Genomic DNA, 14,532 nt, shown 5'->3' on the forward strand with positions numbered 1-14,532 from the left:
AAGCCTACCTAAACCTAAAAAGTTACCGGTAATGTATAACTTTCTTCTAGCTACTAGACTTGTGTCCTTAGTAGGCCTACTTAGGTTAAGTTACCCATTTTCAGGGGGACAGTTTCGCAGGGAACCTAGCCTACGATGTATTATAAGATGAAATATTCGTTTGAGATAGCCTATAAGTTTAGGCTAGGCCTATAAAATATCGTAATCAGTTCATTTCTAGGTGATACAACTTACCTTAATCCATTTATCATGTAGGCCTAAGTCTCTTTCAATATTGAACAATTTATGCCTAACATATTTTTTAAGGATACTCTTTACACTGTGTAGCTTACTTTTTAGTTTATAATAGGCCTAATAACAAAGGTAGCATTTCTAAAAAACATCAATCTTTTGTGTATGATTTGTTTAAAAGATAAATTAAAAAAGACATTGGCTACGGTAAGTTAACTTTGATCTTTTTCATGAGTTTATAAAAAAGTACCTATACTTAACATAACTATAAATCGGTTCAATAATAACTTAACTATCGTATCAAATTTGAATTAATCTTAAGATACCATATGATATAAATAAAAAAATAACAAAAATATTAACGAAGCATTTTATTTTTTTATCCTTAGTTGTTTTGTTATTAGGTGGCCTAGGCCATTGTTTTGTTTCCTTTGGTAAATTATAGTCCTAGACAGTAGTTTAATTTATGAAATATAAACAAAAACCGAACAAACCATTAATTAATTGTATGTTTAGGCACAGAAAACGTACTTTAGGCTACATCGGGGGAAAATAAAGAATATTTTTTAATACAAAAATTAAATCGGATAAATACCGATATGTAATGTTCAGTATTTATCCGAAAAAAAAATCTTCACGAAAATTATTTAGTATGTCATCATTGAGATTTGATGTACTTTTTAGATGTTTAATTGCAGTTTCTTTCACGCTGAATCCAAAAATGCAATTGGTTTTTGTCGGTGAGATTCCTAAGTGGCTGTAAAAACAAGGTTAAAATTACGAATCTGAGGTTCATTTAGCGGTTCAGATGATAATATGGCGTGGTCTGGACGGATCCGTATGTGTTATTGTCTGAAAGTTTTGTTGTAATTAGTAATACAAAACCTCAAGAACCCTTCATAGTTCGCTAGCTATAGTAAGTAGTTGTAGCTTAGTAACAACTCCGTTACTAAGCAGAGTAGAGTAATTAATGTTTTTGGTACTGTACAGTAATACATTGTAATACATTCAACTTATTTGGCCATGTATCACACACAATTTAGTTGTGCATCATAGAATACGTTAGGTTAAAAAAGAAGTGATACTCAGCCCATGATTTTGAATCACCCTGTCACATGATTACAGGACCACCGTGAGGGGGGGTGGCTAAGGGGGCAAATGCCCAGGGACACGGACCCTAACTTAGGTTGGACAATTTTTAGTGTCAAACTGACCCCAGTTACTTTTTGCTTTGGGGCTTTAAAAATTATTGCCTTGTGAATTGACAGGTTTAGATTAACATCCCCAGCCAAAAACATAGCAAACACCACTGACACTGACGTTATGCTATTTATATTTGATTATTGAATAGATATATGCGGCATTAGAATTATTTCTAAAATAAAAGAGCATTACGCACGTAGTACAAAAAAATCGTTGTTAGTCTGGCCACTACCGCCGCGAGTGTAGGAGTTTTGCCAACGCGCCGCGCCGCAGGGGCAGGGTGAGGGGCCAAAGACAGATTATATGTACATGGAATTGTCTTCGTTCATTCTCATACGCGACTTCGGAGCGTACTCCTAGTTATTATTATCATAATATAATGTTTAATATAGTTAAACAATCTAAATACAAACCCTTAACAATTAATAAGTAATGTTCCCTAAACTAATATAGGCTACACAGTTTATAAGGAATTAGACATGGAAATTATAATATTTAGTATGACTCTTTCAATTTTATAAACGGAAGACTCTTTTAAACAAGTTTTTACCAATAAAACTCATTACACCCGGTGTCATGTCATTATCAGGTTAAACGTCATAGAAGAGTCTTATTCAAACATATACTACTGTATACATACGACACCTCTTCCACGTTAAATCTTAATTACAGTATGAACAACAACAACAACCTAGTGTGGGGAATAACCGTCAATTACATTGTTTGCAATAATTATAGTTGTGTCCTTTTAATCGCCAAAGGATTATACTCTTTTATAAAGATATAATTTTGAAGATTCACGAGTACTGTTAAGAGATCGCTTTTCTCTTCGGTAACGAGGGGTTGGAGCAAAAACTACGAACGTTGTAGATACTGTAGGCCTTGATACAATCAAGGTATCATATATGCAAATCGTGCTCTTACCTCTGTTGGCAACTGGCAGCCAGCGTTACTTCGTCACTTCAAAATCCGTCATACTGTATTAGCATCAATAAAACATACTATGAAAACACAAAATCTAACGCAAGTCATTTTCGTCTTTACATTTTTCTACAAATAACATAACAATATTTCATTTGAATTCACTAAAACATCACCAACTGTAACGGTAACCCCATTTTCGTATGGATGTAAACAAAATTGTATCATGGCCATCTGTTTTGATGTAAACAAAATGTAAACCTGAAAAAGTTCAGATGATTAAAAACTCAATTCAGCACAAACTCTGGACGAAGAGCTTTTACGGGGTATCATCCAAACCCGCAATTGGCATGTCTAGACGATAAGAGCTTTAAATTGATACCCATATGTCAATTTAAAAGTCGATTTGCTGAATACAAAATTCCAACAAGTTCTTAATATAGATATTTATGTATGCGTTCACAACTCAGCTGAGGCCTTTTTTCCTGCGGTTCTTCTCTTCCCTCGTGTTAGTTCTGGTTCTTACAAGCACTCAATTATCAGGAGAACGAACCAGAATCGTTGCTAAAGGTCAAACATAAATCATGAAAATTCCCAACGAATAAATAACCTTAATTAGAGGAACGCCGTCGGTTGCGCGATCACCATTTCGCAATATCGAAGTGGCAGCGATGTCTGTGTACCTCAGTGAAGGCGCTACCATCGATTATGTAGATATAAAGTCAATGATAATATATTGTATGCTATAAAATAGTGTGTAGAATCATAGATGAAAGGAGTAGACGCTCTCCTTTAATATTTATACTCCATTAATCTACGGTAGATTGGTTTTGATCTATGGTTTAATCAATAGTGCTACTCGCAAGTATTTTGATTTATTTATTGAAATACTGCACTGCGTGGTACTGCTATCCTATATCCATAGCGAAGCAAAGCCCTTCAAAATGATATCACCGTGACAAAGTTATCGAGTCGTTAAAGGCTTTTAAACCCAGGTCATTACAGTAATCCCCATTCCTCTGTCCTAACTTAAAGAATCTCTGTCTTAACGGCAACGGCCCATAAGTGATAGATTTTTAAAATTTCTAAAATCACAAATGTATAATAAATAGTTCTAAAGTTTGTTATACTTCGTAGAAAACATGAGTGAGGCGTAAAAACCACACTGTTAAATCAATTGATTTGATAAAAAAAAGTCTAAAAGCTAGATTGTAATTAACTTCGTTTGGGGTTTTTAATGATTGGTAGCTTTCAGTATAATAAGTGGCATACAAAGCAGTTTGAAATGTATAAGAAAACGAGATAGGCTTAATTTATGTTTTATAGTTCTCGCCACCCTAAGTTGAGGCAGCCAAAGGCCGCACTAGATATCGATATACGCCTTGCGGCCTTGGGCTGCCTTAACTTAGGGTGGCGAGAACTATAGAAGTTAATCCTCCGACTGTACATTTGCTTCAACCCTTTTAATGAATGTATGAATCATAACTAGTTGATGAACACAGAACACAAAATATCTCCGTCCCTCACTCTTCGCTGTTTTAACACAAACGATGAAATTTGTATTCCTACCACTATGCACAGGCGGAGTTTAGGCTACGTGTACATTATTCATTCTGTGGTGTTAATTTTTAAACGATTACATGGTTAAAGTAGTAATGGAAAATGTGTTCATCGACTAACTTATGTCAAGTTCCATTAGGACTCTTGTTTGAATACTCAAAGTTTTCTCACTGTGATAGTCATTTGTCATTAAATGTATACTATTGTAGATTGAAGGCCACCACGGGCAAATTAACAAATGTGTACTTTTCTTTGAAATCTGCTGAATGATGTTATAAACCTATGAAGGAAATTTTCAGCGAATCCTTCTTGAAAGAAAGTTACACAATTGTGATATTTATGCTAAGTTGCTACCGAAACAAACACTGTCAAATTCAGTATGTTTATTTCTATGTAGGCCTATTTGTAAACCATTTTTGTTACCATACTAAGAATAAGGTAAACTAATAGTGATACAGTATAAATGAACACATTTTGAAAAAGGCTATTTGTTTACAAAATCTGCAGTTTAATTTTAGGACTTGGACAAAAAGGTTACCAGAACGAGGACACTGGTATCATCACAATGGTAACAATGGTTGATCGTTTTTTCTTGTAAAGAACTACACAAACAACTAACAACTATATAAACATGAGTTGTTTATATCGTCGCTTGTAGGCTACCACTCATTATGCACACTTTTGTAACAGCACTTCAACTGCTCATAGCTAAATTAACAGATAGTTGCGTGTACAAGAGCAATAGCCCCGTCACCTGTCACATATTGTACACTGTTCACTGAACTTTGCCAACTTCTGGTCTTTATGCAGGATCACATAATTCATTTATGCTGGTTCATTGATCAGCATCGCCATCAGTCGATTTAATTGTCAATGTAAACCCGCCGTTGTCGTTGATTGTTATTGCCGACCTGATAATGGCTACACATGCTGATAATAGATCGCTAATGCTGCAGATTCTCAATACAGACTTGCACGAAGACTGAAGTCATTGTTGATCTTCCACAATCCACGGAGAGTGAGTGAATAATACAGGACCAATGCCAACGTCAATGCAGAAGTGACCAATCCATACAATGCTTCAACCCAAGATGCATGGTTTACTCCATACATCTTGGCTTCAACCATCCATTAGATCCATTTGTCGGGTCGCCGGAAGACTGCCCCCCGGAAAACTACCCCCCAAGCAGGTTCCTACGTCATATTGACGTCAGAGACCCGGGGGGCAGTTTTTCAGTCACGGACACTCAAATTTAGTTGTCAAACAGTTCTAATCTAACCTAACCTAACCAACCAAACTTGCTGTAACATTTCGAAAATCTATTTTATATTCACCACATGCCTTTTAGCGAATTTCCCATATAGGGAATAAGCTATTACCGTAGTACTCATGGTAAGACCTGGACGCGGGACCGATTTTTTTTTCGTTTTGAGGTCCCTAGAGGCCAAAAACACCATCCGTTCAAATTCATATATATATATATATATATATATATATATGTGTGTGTGTCCGTCAGCACGATAACTCGAGCAAAAATGATCCGATTTTGATGAAATTTGGTACAAACGTGTAAACGTACGTTTATTCGAACGAGTTCGCGATCCAGCATGATCGGACCATGGGAACGGGGGTTTACGGGGGGTTTTATGGGGTAAAAATAGGTTTTTCCCATTTTTGACCCAAAAAACATAAAATTTAGCAATTTCTTTCCAAACCATTTTGTAGAGCTTAAAAAAACAAATAATTTAGTATATTGAAGCGTTATTATGTGCCTAATGGTTACGGAGAAAATTCCAAAAATTGTAAATTTAAAATTCCCATGTTATTCTTATGGAGAATAAGTAAACTGTTGTAGTTTGCTTGTTTGTGAACATATTTTGATCAAATTTGGAAAATGTTTTTATTTCTTACTAACTATTCACATTTTACAAAAAAAACAGTTTTACCCTCCCTGATGCAGCAAACCTAAGTACTTGTTAAACTAATTCTATTTAAATCTATATAAATAAAATTAGAGTTTTGTCTGTACATTGCTTAGAATAATGAACTTTTTGGTTATTTTTACATTTCATAGGTCAGAGAAACCGAATCAAACCTTATCTCAATTTCTGTCTGTCTGTCTGTCTGTCTGTCTGTCTGTCTATCTGTCATTCTCTTGGTAACGCTAAAATACGCACTTTATTACAACTACTCCTCAATAACTATAGCACTGTCCCGCCTGAAACTTATTTTCCAAATACTATACATATATGAGATGGTTTTAGACGTATTTCATCGAATATGAGACAGTTAGATATTTAACAGTAAACCCTTGAAAATCAAGTTTTTGTCGATTTTTGACGTGGAATTTCTGGAAGCCCATGTTAACCTTATGAGAAATGAAATTATTGAATCTTAACAGCTGTTTCAATTAAACAAGTTGGTTCTGTTCTGTGATGTTCAATAGCATTAAAGTTACAAGGATTACCAACAGGGTGCAGCACTAGCACTATTATTTCTTTTACATTTATGACAACAGCTAATTTGCAACCTGGAGGCGAGTGAGCGTAGCGAACGAGCTAACCTGAAGGCAAGTGAGCGTAGCGAACGAGCTAACCTGAAGGAAAGTGAGCGCAGCGAACGAGCTCCAACATACAGGTGAGTGAGCGTAGCGAACGAACTTCAACCAGGACGTGATTGAGCCATGCAAACGAGATCAGATAGTAAAAATAAAAGTAAGCCTACCGTTATAGGATCGACCGGCAGACACAGAGGTAATTTAACCTTTTATTGATTGTCATACCGATCCGGAACAACAAAAAACAACATAAAATGAAGCTATGTATAATAGTTTGGCCAGCATATCTTAAAATATGCAAACCAACTGCTGTTCTTTATATAAGAAGGTTTCAACTGAATATTATAAGATCCCCGTGCGTAGAACGGGTACACAGCTAGTCAAGAATAAATGTTATATTTTTAAGTAGACATTTCAGTGTAAATCCAATCAGTCAAATGGAAATTCGCTTAGTCTGCAGGTTTGCTGCGGCGGGGGTATTCTAGTATCCAACGGAATTACTCGAATTAAAATTAAAATTACATAGCGTGATATGTCTAGGGGGGGGTAGTATTTCAGTCGCGGACACGGCTTCCATATTGGTTAGTTGGCAGATTTGGTGACGTCACGTTTCACCTGAGGGGTAGTTTTCTGGGGGATAGTATTCCGCACCCCCCATTTGTCGTGCAACGATCATAGACCTATTCGTCTATTCGTGAATGTGCTGGGATCACTGATAATTATTTTAGAACCACATTGATCAATAAGGCCTTTTAATCGCGATCGTGCCTCGCCTGGTGTAGATGTGTTTTCCATTCCATTGTCCGTGGCGCAGTTCGCAGTTGTCGAAGGTCGTGGTAGGCGATGTGTTGTTGTGACGCAGGAAATGTAACCAGGTCCGCTTCCGGTCTCTGGACAGCTGATCCCATCATTGTGCTATGTCACGGGTGTGTAGTCTAATGTTAATGTTAATGCGTCAGAGTGTTCACGCATCGTTCACGGCCGAATCCCATATTGGCGGGAAGAAATGACAAATAAATTACGTTTGGGAACTGTACTTATTAATTTTTCAATTGAGGGTTAGGGAGGGCTTGCCAATAATTACAATAAATACAGATACATTAATACTAAAATGTCATCAATGATTAATTTTTTCTTCCCTTTTTAATTCGTTCAAACAATAAGCCAATGAATAAGCATTTTATCAACCTATTATCTATATGTATTATTAAAAGAATTTGTTGGATTTTTGTGTGCAGCAAATCGACCGATTATTATTGATGATAGTCATTAATAAAAAAAAACACTGTACAAGTGTACAACAATGTACAATGAAAATGTTCAAAACACTGGTAGGGCTTGGTAGCATTTTTGCAGATACTGTACCAGTGTACCTCGTTAGCATAGTAAACGTTGATTGAAAACTACTAATCCGTGAATTTGTTTCCTGCGATTATTCTACTATGGAGTTGAAGCTTCACGGGAAACGAATATTTCACCATGAAAATCGCGATTAAACATCGGGAAAAGTGATAGAAATCAATGATTTTTGGGACTGAAAATTTTTTTTATTTTACTTTTTATGTGTTTTTCTTACTATTTTTGTAAATTTCAAACACTTTTTCAGCAAATGCTGTTTTTACCTAGAAAACCAAGTTTAAAAATCGTAAAAAGAGCAAATTGCCAAATATGCCCCATTTTTGGGTAAACCAAGTTAAATATAATCCAACCTAACATAATTTAACCTAATCTAATCTAACCTAACCCAACATAGCCCATGCTTAGGCTAGCAAAGTGCCGAAAATGACCGATTTTGGGTAAACCAAGAGGTTAGTAATAAGTTATTGACACATTAACCGGTCAAATATCCAGTGATTATTAAGTGATATATTAAGTGATATGTTTAAGTGATTTTTTACGCTTTTCACGATTTTCAATTGCGTTTTTTGGGTGAAATAAGCTAGACGTTTGCCGAAAAAGTGGAAGAGGAAAAATGTGTTCGAAATGGCCTAAATAATGAAAAAAATACTTTTTACCTAAAGTAAAAAAGTTTTTCAAGCACCTAAAATTGCAGATTTTTTGCATTTTTCTCAATTTTCAAACGCGATTTTCAGGGTGAAATAAGTTAGGCGTTTCTCCCAAAAGGGCCAAAGCTAAAAAGTGCTAAAATAGTCTAGTTTTGGTAGGTAAGAAAAAAATGCCATATAACATAAGTAGTATAAGCATTAAATTATAAATATCAGTATTACCATAGGTCATAGATAGAACCATGATAGAACATACATACCTAATAAATTAATGTCGACTAGGTGGTGGGGGAGGGGTGTTAAAGGGATGTTTGCTCAGAGTTATTTAAAATTCAAACATTTCCACGACGAACCCTCCCCTCTAATTATAGTCGTGTAATATGTATGCATTGTATGGTGTTGTTGCATTTCACTTCGCTGTCACTTAAGGATATTTTTTTAAATTAAAAAAAGATTTTGTCTTTAGATACAGCCATTGAAGGGCATTGGTAAGAGCAAGAGATAAAACAAAATTTCCTAAGAAAATACTTCTAACTTTAGTTAATGCTTGCTTAATCGCCCCCAAGCAGAAGTCACCTGAACCATATATAAAAGATTAAAAGGAGTAGGCAAAAGGATAAAAGGAGATAAAACGATAAAAGGAGTAGTATTGTCTACTCCTTTTATCTATGCCTGAACCAAGCATTTAATGAAAATCCGTTCAATTATAATCCCCAAAAAACCCCACTTATCAAAAAAATTCTCACCAATAGACATTTATGTAAAAAACAAAAACAATGTCACAAAAGAGAAAATGTCAATGATATTATCATATTATTACTCTCTTTTGAAAAGGAACATGATTTTTGATAGACAATCACAGACAGAGAACGTCGTGGCCTCATGGATAAAATTACCCGTCCTTAGGTAGCGGGAAAAAATATTGGCGCCATTCGTGGTTCACCAACGCGGTTTTGTGTTTTCTCGTTTTCTGATTTTTTTCAATATTCGTTCTTGTTTTTGAATGTTGTTGTTGTTTGTCGATGTGTTTGTGTCTCTGTCGTGTCTGTACTTTGTGCGCTCGTTGAATGTGTAGTTCGTTTTAGTTTTGGTGTTCTGTATTTCGTTATTGTCCTGAAAAACGAGTTATTAACCTACATTTTGTGAACATGATGTTTACCGATTTTGATTTTGTTTACAGGTATGTGATACTTCATAGCAGCCTACCTATGTTAATCATTACGAGCATTAGACTTGTCGGGAAAATCCGTTATGTGCCCACATTCCACATTCCTAAAACTCTATTTTTTACAATTACACGTAAACGTTCGAGAAGTTCGGTTGGTTACGTTAGGTTCATCGGACGATGTACATCGATGGTTAGGTTAGTGTAAATGACACTGTTCTAACCTAACCTAACCAACCAAACCGAACAGCCATTTTCAGGTATTTACGACGGCATATAAGCGTAATTGTAAAAAATAGATTTGTGGGCACATAACAGATTTTGACCGGCTTCTCAAAACAATATTTAAAGGTTCTTTGATTACGTTGTGCCTAATTAAACAATCCTAATGAATTGTTCTGTACTCTTGTTCTTCTCTAGAAAGTGTTAACTAGGCCTAGGCCTTTAAAGAAGTGAGGATAGGGCCTAAGTAATTGGCTAATATTATTCCAAAATAGGCAACCTACGGTTTTGAGTTCAATGACACCAAAAAGTAAAAAAAATGGGATTGTCTTAAGATACCGTCGTTAAGAGGCCCATGTTGGCGAATTTTGTTACCAATAGGCCTAGACCTTTTCGACTCCTTCAAATTATCGAACAATAAAAGTATCTAAGTTATACTCAATGGATAACCAAACTTAATTAGCCTAACAATTCATTATTCATTGGCCTTCGTCGTTGACCCCCTGGTGAGGGGATAGAATAAATAAATACTACAATAAAACTAAAACTTTCTTTACCTATCGATTGTAAGAAAACTTAACAATCTCTTTTTTCTTAGTGTTGACACCAGTCATATACGGTGTACACAAGTTAAGTTAGGTACTTGAAAGTTTCCTTGAATAGTTAAGTTACACAGGAGAACCACTTTAATTTAAACGTGTTTAGGGAAAGCTGTCCAAACCCAGCCGTCCAAACCCATAAGTAACTTACTTAGGTTAAGTGTTGTGGATGTGACAGGAATTGAACCCGCCCCCCTCGCACCAAGGTCCGAAATAATAATAACAATGTCTTTATTTAGCAAGCGTTTTTCAGATACCTATATATCTCTGCTTTTCAAAACAACTCTTGTCCTTAATACTAATATACTATTCATAAAAACTAACTATATATAACTAATCGTATCTATATCGTAGCTATATATTTAACTAATATATAACTATATAACTAACTAAATATTAACCACTAGGCTAGTAGCATTGACTATATAACACTACCTAGTAGCAACACAATTGATGATGAAGATGCAATCAGAAATCTAAGATTTACTTATATATTTATACAGGACAACTAACTAGGTCTAAGCTTAACTTACTCCTATTAAAACAGAGGTTAGACCTCTTAAGTTACACTTGGGCGGTATTCTTCCCATAGCATGCCCTTAGTCCTAAATAAGTTAACTTACTAATTCCACATAAGTTATCTAACTTAACATTTAATTGTAACAAATTACTGTATATTTAAGTTAAGTTACTACCAGTTTACAAAGTCAAATCCTACAAGCCTATCCTGATGTCAGTATTGTCAGTGCCCTTATCTAGACCTAGATAAAAATTTAAGTAAGTTAATCCGCCCAATCTTACAACAATCCATATTTTTCAGCCACTCCAATAGAACAGAATGTTCCTTTTCAACCTCCAATGGGCTATCAGCTCGCAAGAGATCCAGTGTCAGGCCAGCTGTTGCTTATTTCAACTGGTGCTAATATTGGTAAGTCCAATTGTCACTTATTCTGACTCTTACAAACCTAGTGAAATGAAGTTGCCTTGTCCACTTGCAACAATATCCAGAAGCACATTAATTGATAATGTTGATAAAAGTGTGTTATACTTCCAAATATAGTTCTTGCTTGTAGCCAAGCTCACTCTACTAGAAAATTAAAGATAGGCCATGTATGAGGAATGGTTAAATTAATAAGTGTGAATAAGGGGGGATTTTGATTAGAGGAACTTCTTCTTACTGTGAAATGTCGGTATAGGCCATAAGTTACCCAACGGTCAATAATCTAGAAACTGGACTAGCGTTGAAGGATCCACCAGTGGCACGATTAGGGGGACAGAGGGCAAGTTGGATTGTAGCATAAAGCTAGGGTTTCCAAGATCACGCCGGGCGGACAGCGTGAGTGGACAAGCGTGATTATGTAATCAAGTTTAAATTAAAGCCGTGCTTTTATATGGGTGCGGTTTCCAAGCGCGAGCGATCACGCCGGACATGAGTTTTCCCGCCATCTGTCCGGTGTGAGTCCAGAGCGTGGCACGCCGGAAATGACCCAAGTCATTTCTGGCGTGCATGCCGAGCGGACAAGTTGTTTTGAACTATTCTTTTTTAAATTGTGCCTAGGGCGTGTTAAAATTTGTGCCTAGAGAGTGTCAATTGTCAGTATGGAGTCAAAAGTATTTTCATTGGAAAAAGATTGAGAAACTTATTTATTTAGTTCGTAGTTTTCCGGTGCTATATGACATGAGTAGGAATAACTACAAGGACAATATAGACAATATGGAAGCAGCCCTCATATTTCCTTTTATCATACATCGAATGTGGTTCCATACGAACAAAACCTTCCAATAACATGGAGTCTTCCTCCTTCTCTTCTTCCAACAACAAAACAACAGTTACCAACGTTCATGTTGGTTAAAAACTGACAACTAGCTCATTCCCCAAGAGAAATAACCGCGTAATCCGCTTTCTTGCAAACCACCCTCACACCGAGCTTGATAGGATATACGCCGGACAGACCACGCTGGCGTGTTCTTGGAAACCCTAGCTTAAGGGTGAACTTCCCGGGTTGGTCTAGGGGGTTTGGAGTAAAGCGAGGGGTTTGGAAAATTTGAACTTAAAACTCGTGTTTCTAGACAATTTAGAGACAAAAACATGATTATACAGTGGAACCTTGATAAGGAGACCCTCGATAACAAGCCACGCTTGATAACAAGTGTCATTTTCAAATCCCTTTAGATTTATTTTACACCTAATCTCAGGTTACTGCACTACAAACCTTGATAAGAAGTCAACCTTGATAACAAGTCTTATTTTAAAATCCCCATGGTAGTCTTGTTATCAAGGTTCTACTGTATTTTGTAATTTTAAACTACAGTATTTTAACTGGATTCATCTATCATCCATCAATGTCGCGGAGGGAGGGATTGCCCCTTGCCCCCCCCCCTTGGGTCCGCCACTGGGATCCACCAGTCCAGCAAAGGTTATGAATAGTCTGGGTATCAACAAGGAAGAAGGAACCCAATACTGTGCTAAAAAAGGCAAGGAGAAGGGTTTGATTAATAACTTCGAATGAGAAATGTAAATGACAATTTTAATCCATTTCAAGTCAAAAGAAATTAAACAAGAACATATCTTGGTTGGTGTTCGCAGACTAACAATAGTGTTTAAACAGTTGTTGATCGTTACGTGTGTTACCTACACAGAACATCTCGTGAGGTTTTGTCGGTTAACACTGTGCGTTGGCGACCGAACACTTTCAATGCTTTCCACAGGAATTTTGATTTGTAGTGACTTTTTCGTGTGACTTGTGAAACAACAGTTTATTTATAAACACATTCTTCTCTCTTATAGGTAAATTTGATGTTAGCCGATGACAAATTTCTTTTACTTGATCTAATTTGAAAGGAACCATTCTAAATTAGCCTACATTATTTATTATGTAATTTTAACCTGCTCTGGAAAAGATGAATTATTTATTTATTTATTTATTCTTTCAACGGTAACACCATTTTTACATTCGAATTTACATTAAATAGGATTAAATCACTTTATAAACATAGCATAATTAGGTAGGCTAATAAATATTAGCAATAATAAGAATAAATTAGAAAGCAGACATGACATGCAAAAGACATAACCAGTATAAAAGAAAACAAAAAATACATTACATAGGCTGAATAATTTCAAGTGTAAGACATACATAAACATTGCAAATTAGGTATAGGCTACTAAAATACGTGCAATAAATAAGAATGAGTGAAAAGCAGGGACCTGTAAGACTACCCTCTCAATTCCTCCATATCAGCCATGAGGTTCCCAGACCTCCTGTCTAAAAGCATTAAAAGCATTAAAAGGCATTAAAAGCTTCTGTTCTAGGTACGAGAATCTCATAGGTACCTATTTAAAAGTTCCTATTTAGTTTGACTGACTACCTGTTAGATGTTTTAAATTAATTAGTTGATTTCAAACATAATTGTGTTATCCAACCAATTTCAATGATAGATTACAATTTTTCCCAGCGGATTCCCTGCAGCGCACCATTGTCTGGCCCAACAGCATGAACAACTTCCCCGCCTCTCCGTTGCTTCTCCCTCAACCACAGCCGATGGGCCATTTGCTGCTGGATAGGTTGGTAACCCTTGCTACTCCTACGCCGCCTCCACCTCCGTCCCATGACAAGAGGAGACCCCCCACCACGCCTCACAATCTGTTGAAGATAGAGGATCCTTCCATCACAGGTGAGTTTATATCAACAATCAAAGAAATTAGACAGAAAGGAGGTCTGAGAGATCAAAGGATATGCACAGCAAAAGTGTGGCCTATAACTTGCATCAAAATTACCAAAACTGACAACATATGTATTTGTTTTCTCTTATACAACTTGTAAGAAAGACTGACAAATCTTCAAAGCCTTACACGTAGGCAAAACTTTCAATAAAATAATAAGTACGAGTAATGTTATCTATTTTTGATTCTACCTACTGTAATTTCAAATCTAGTATAGGCTAACAATTTAAAAGCTTACATTTTTTAACCATGCTGGTTTAGGGATGTCACATTCATTGAGACAATTTTGAGGGGGGCTTAGGGGAATTTACAGTTAAACTATGCTATACAAAATATCATTTTA

At 36.0% G+C, this 14,532-nt stretch overlaps 1 protein-coding gene across 2 annotated transcripts in view; it reads left to right on the plus strand.

Moving 5' to 3' along the window:
- LOC128999390 (protein winged eye-like) overlaps positions 1-14,532 on the plus strand; it is a 146,114-nt gene that overhangs the window by 80,308 nt on the left and 51,274 nt on the right. For both annotated transcript variants that reach the window (XM_054425873.1, XM_054425874.1), the window contains 2 exons: positions 11,286-11,393; positions 13,922-14,140. In XM_054425873.1, coding sequence (XP_054281848.1) covers positions 11,286-11,393; positions 13,922-14,140 — 327 coding nt within the window. The remainder of the gene's footprint in view (positions 1-11,285; positions 11,394-13,921; positions 14,141-14,532) is intronic.

The sequence above is a fragment of the Macrosteles quadrilineatus genome, unplaced genomic scaffold (genome assembly GCF_028750875.1).
Source record: "Macrosteles quadrilineatus isolate MER2022 unplaced genomic scaffold, UCM_ALF_1.0 Scaffold_8__2_contigs__length_117827958, whole genome shotgun sequence".
Taxonomy (NCBI): Eukaryota; Metazoa; Arthropoda; class Insecta; order Hemiptera; family Cicadellidae; genus Macrosteles; species Macrosteles quadrilineatus.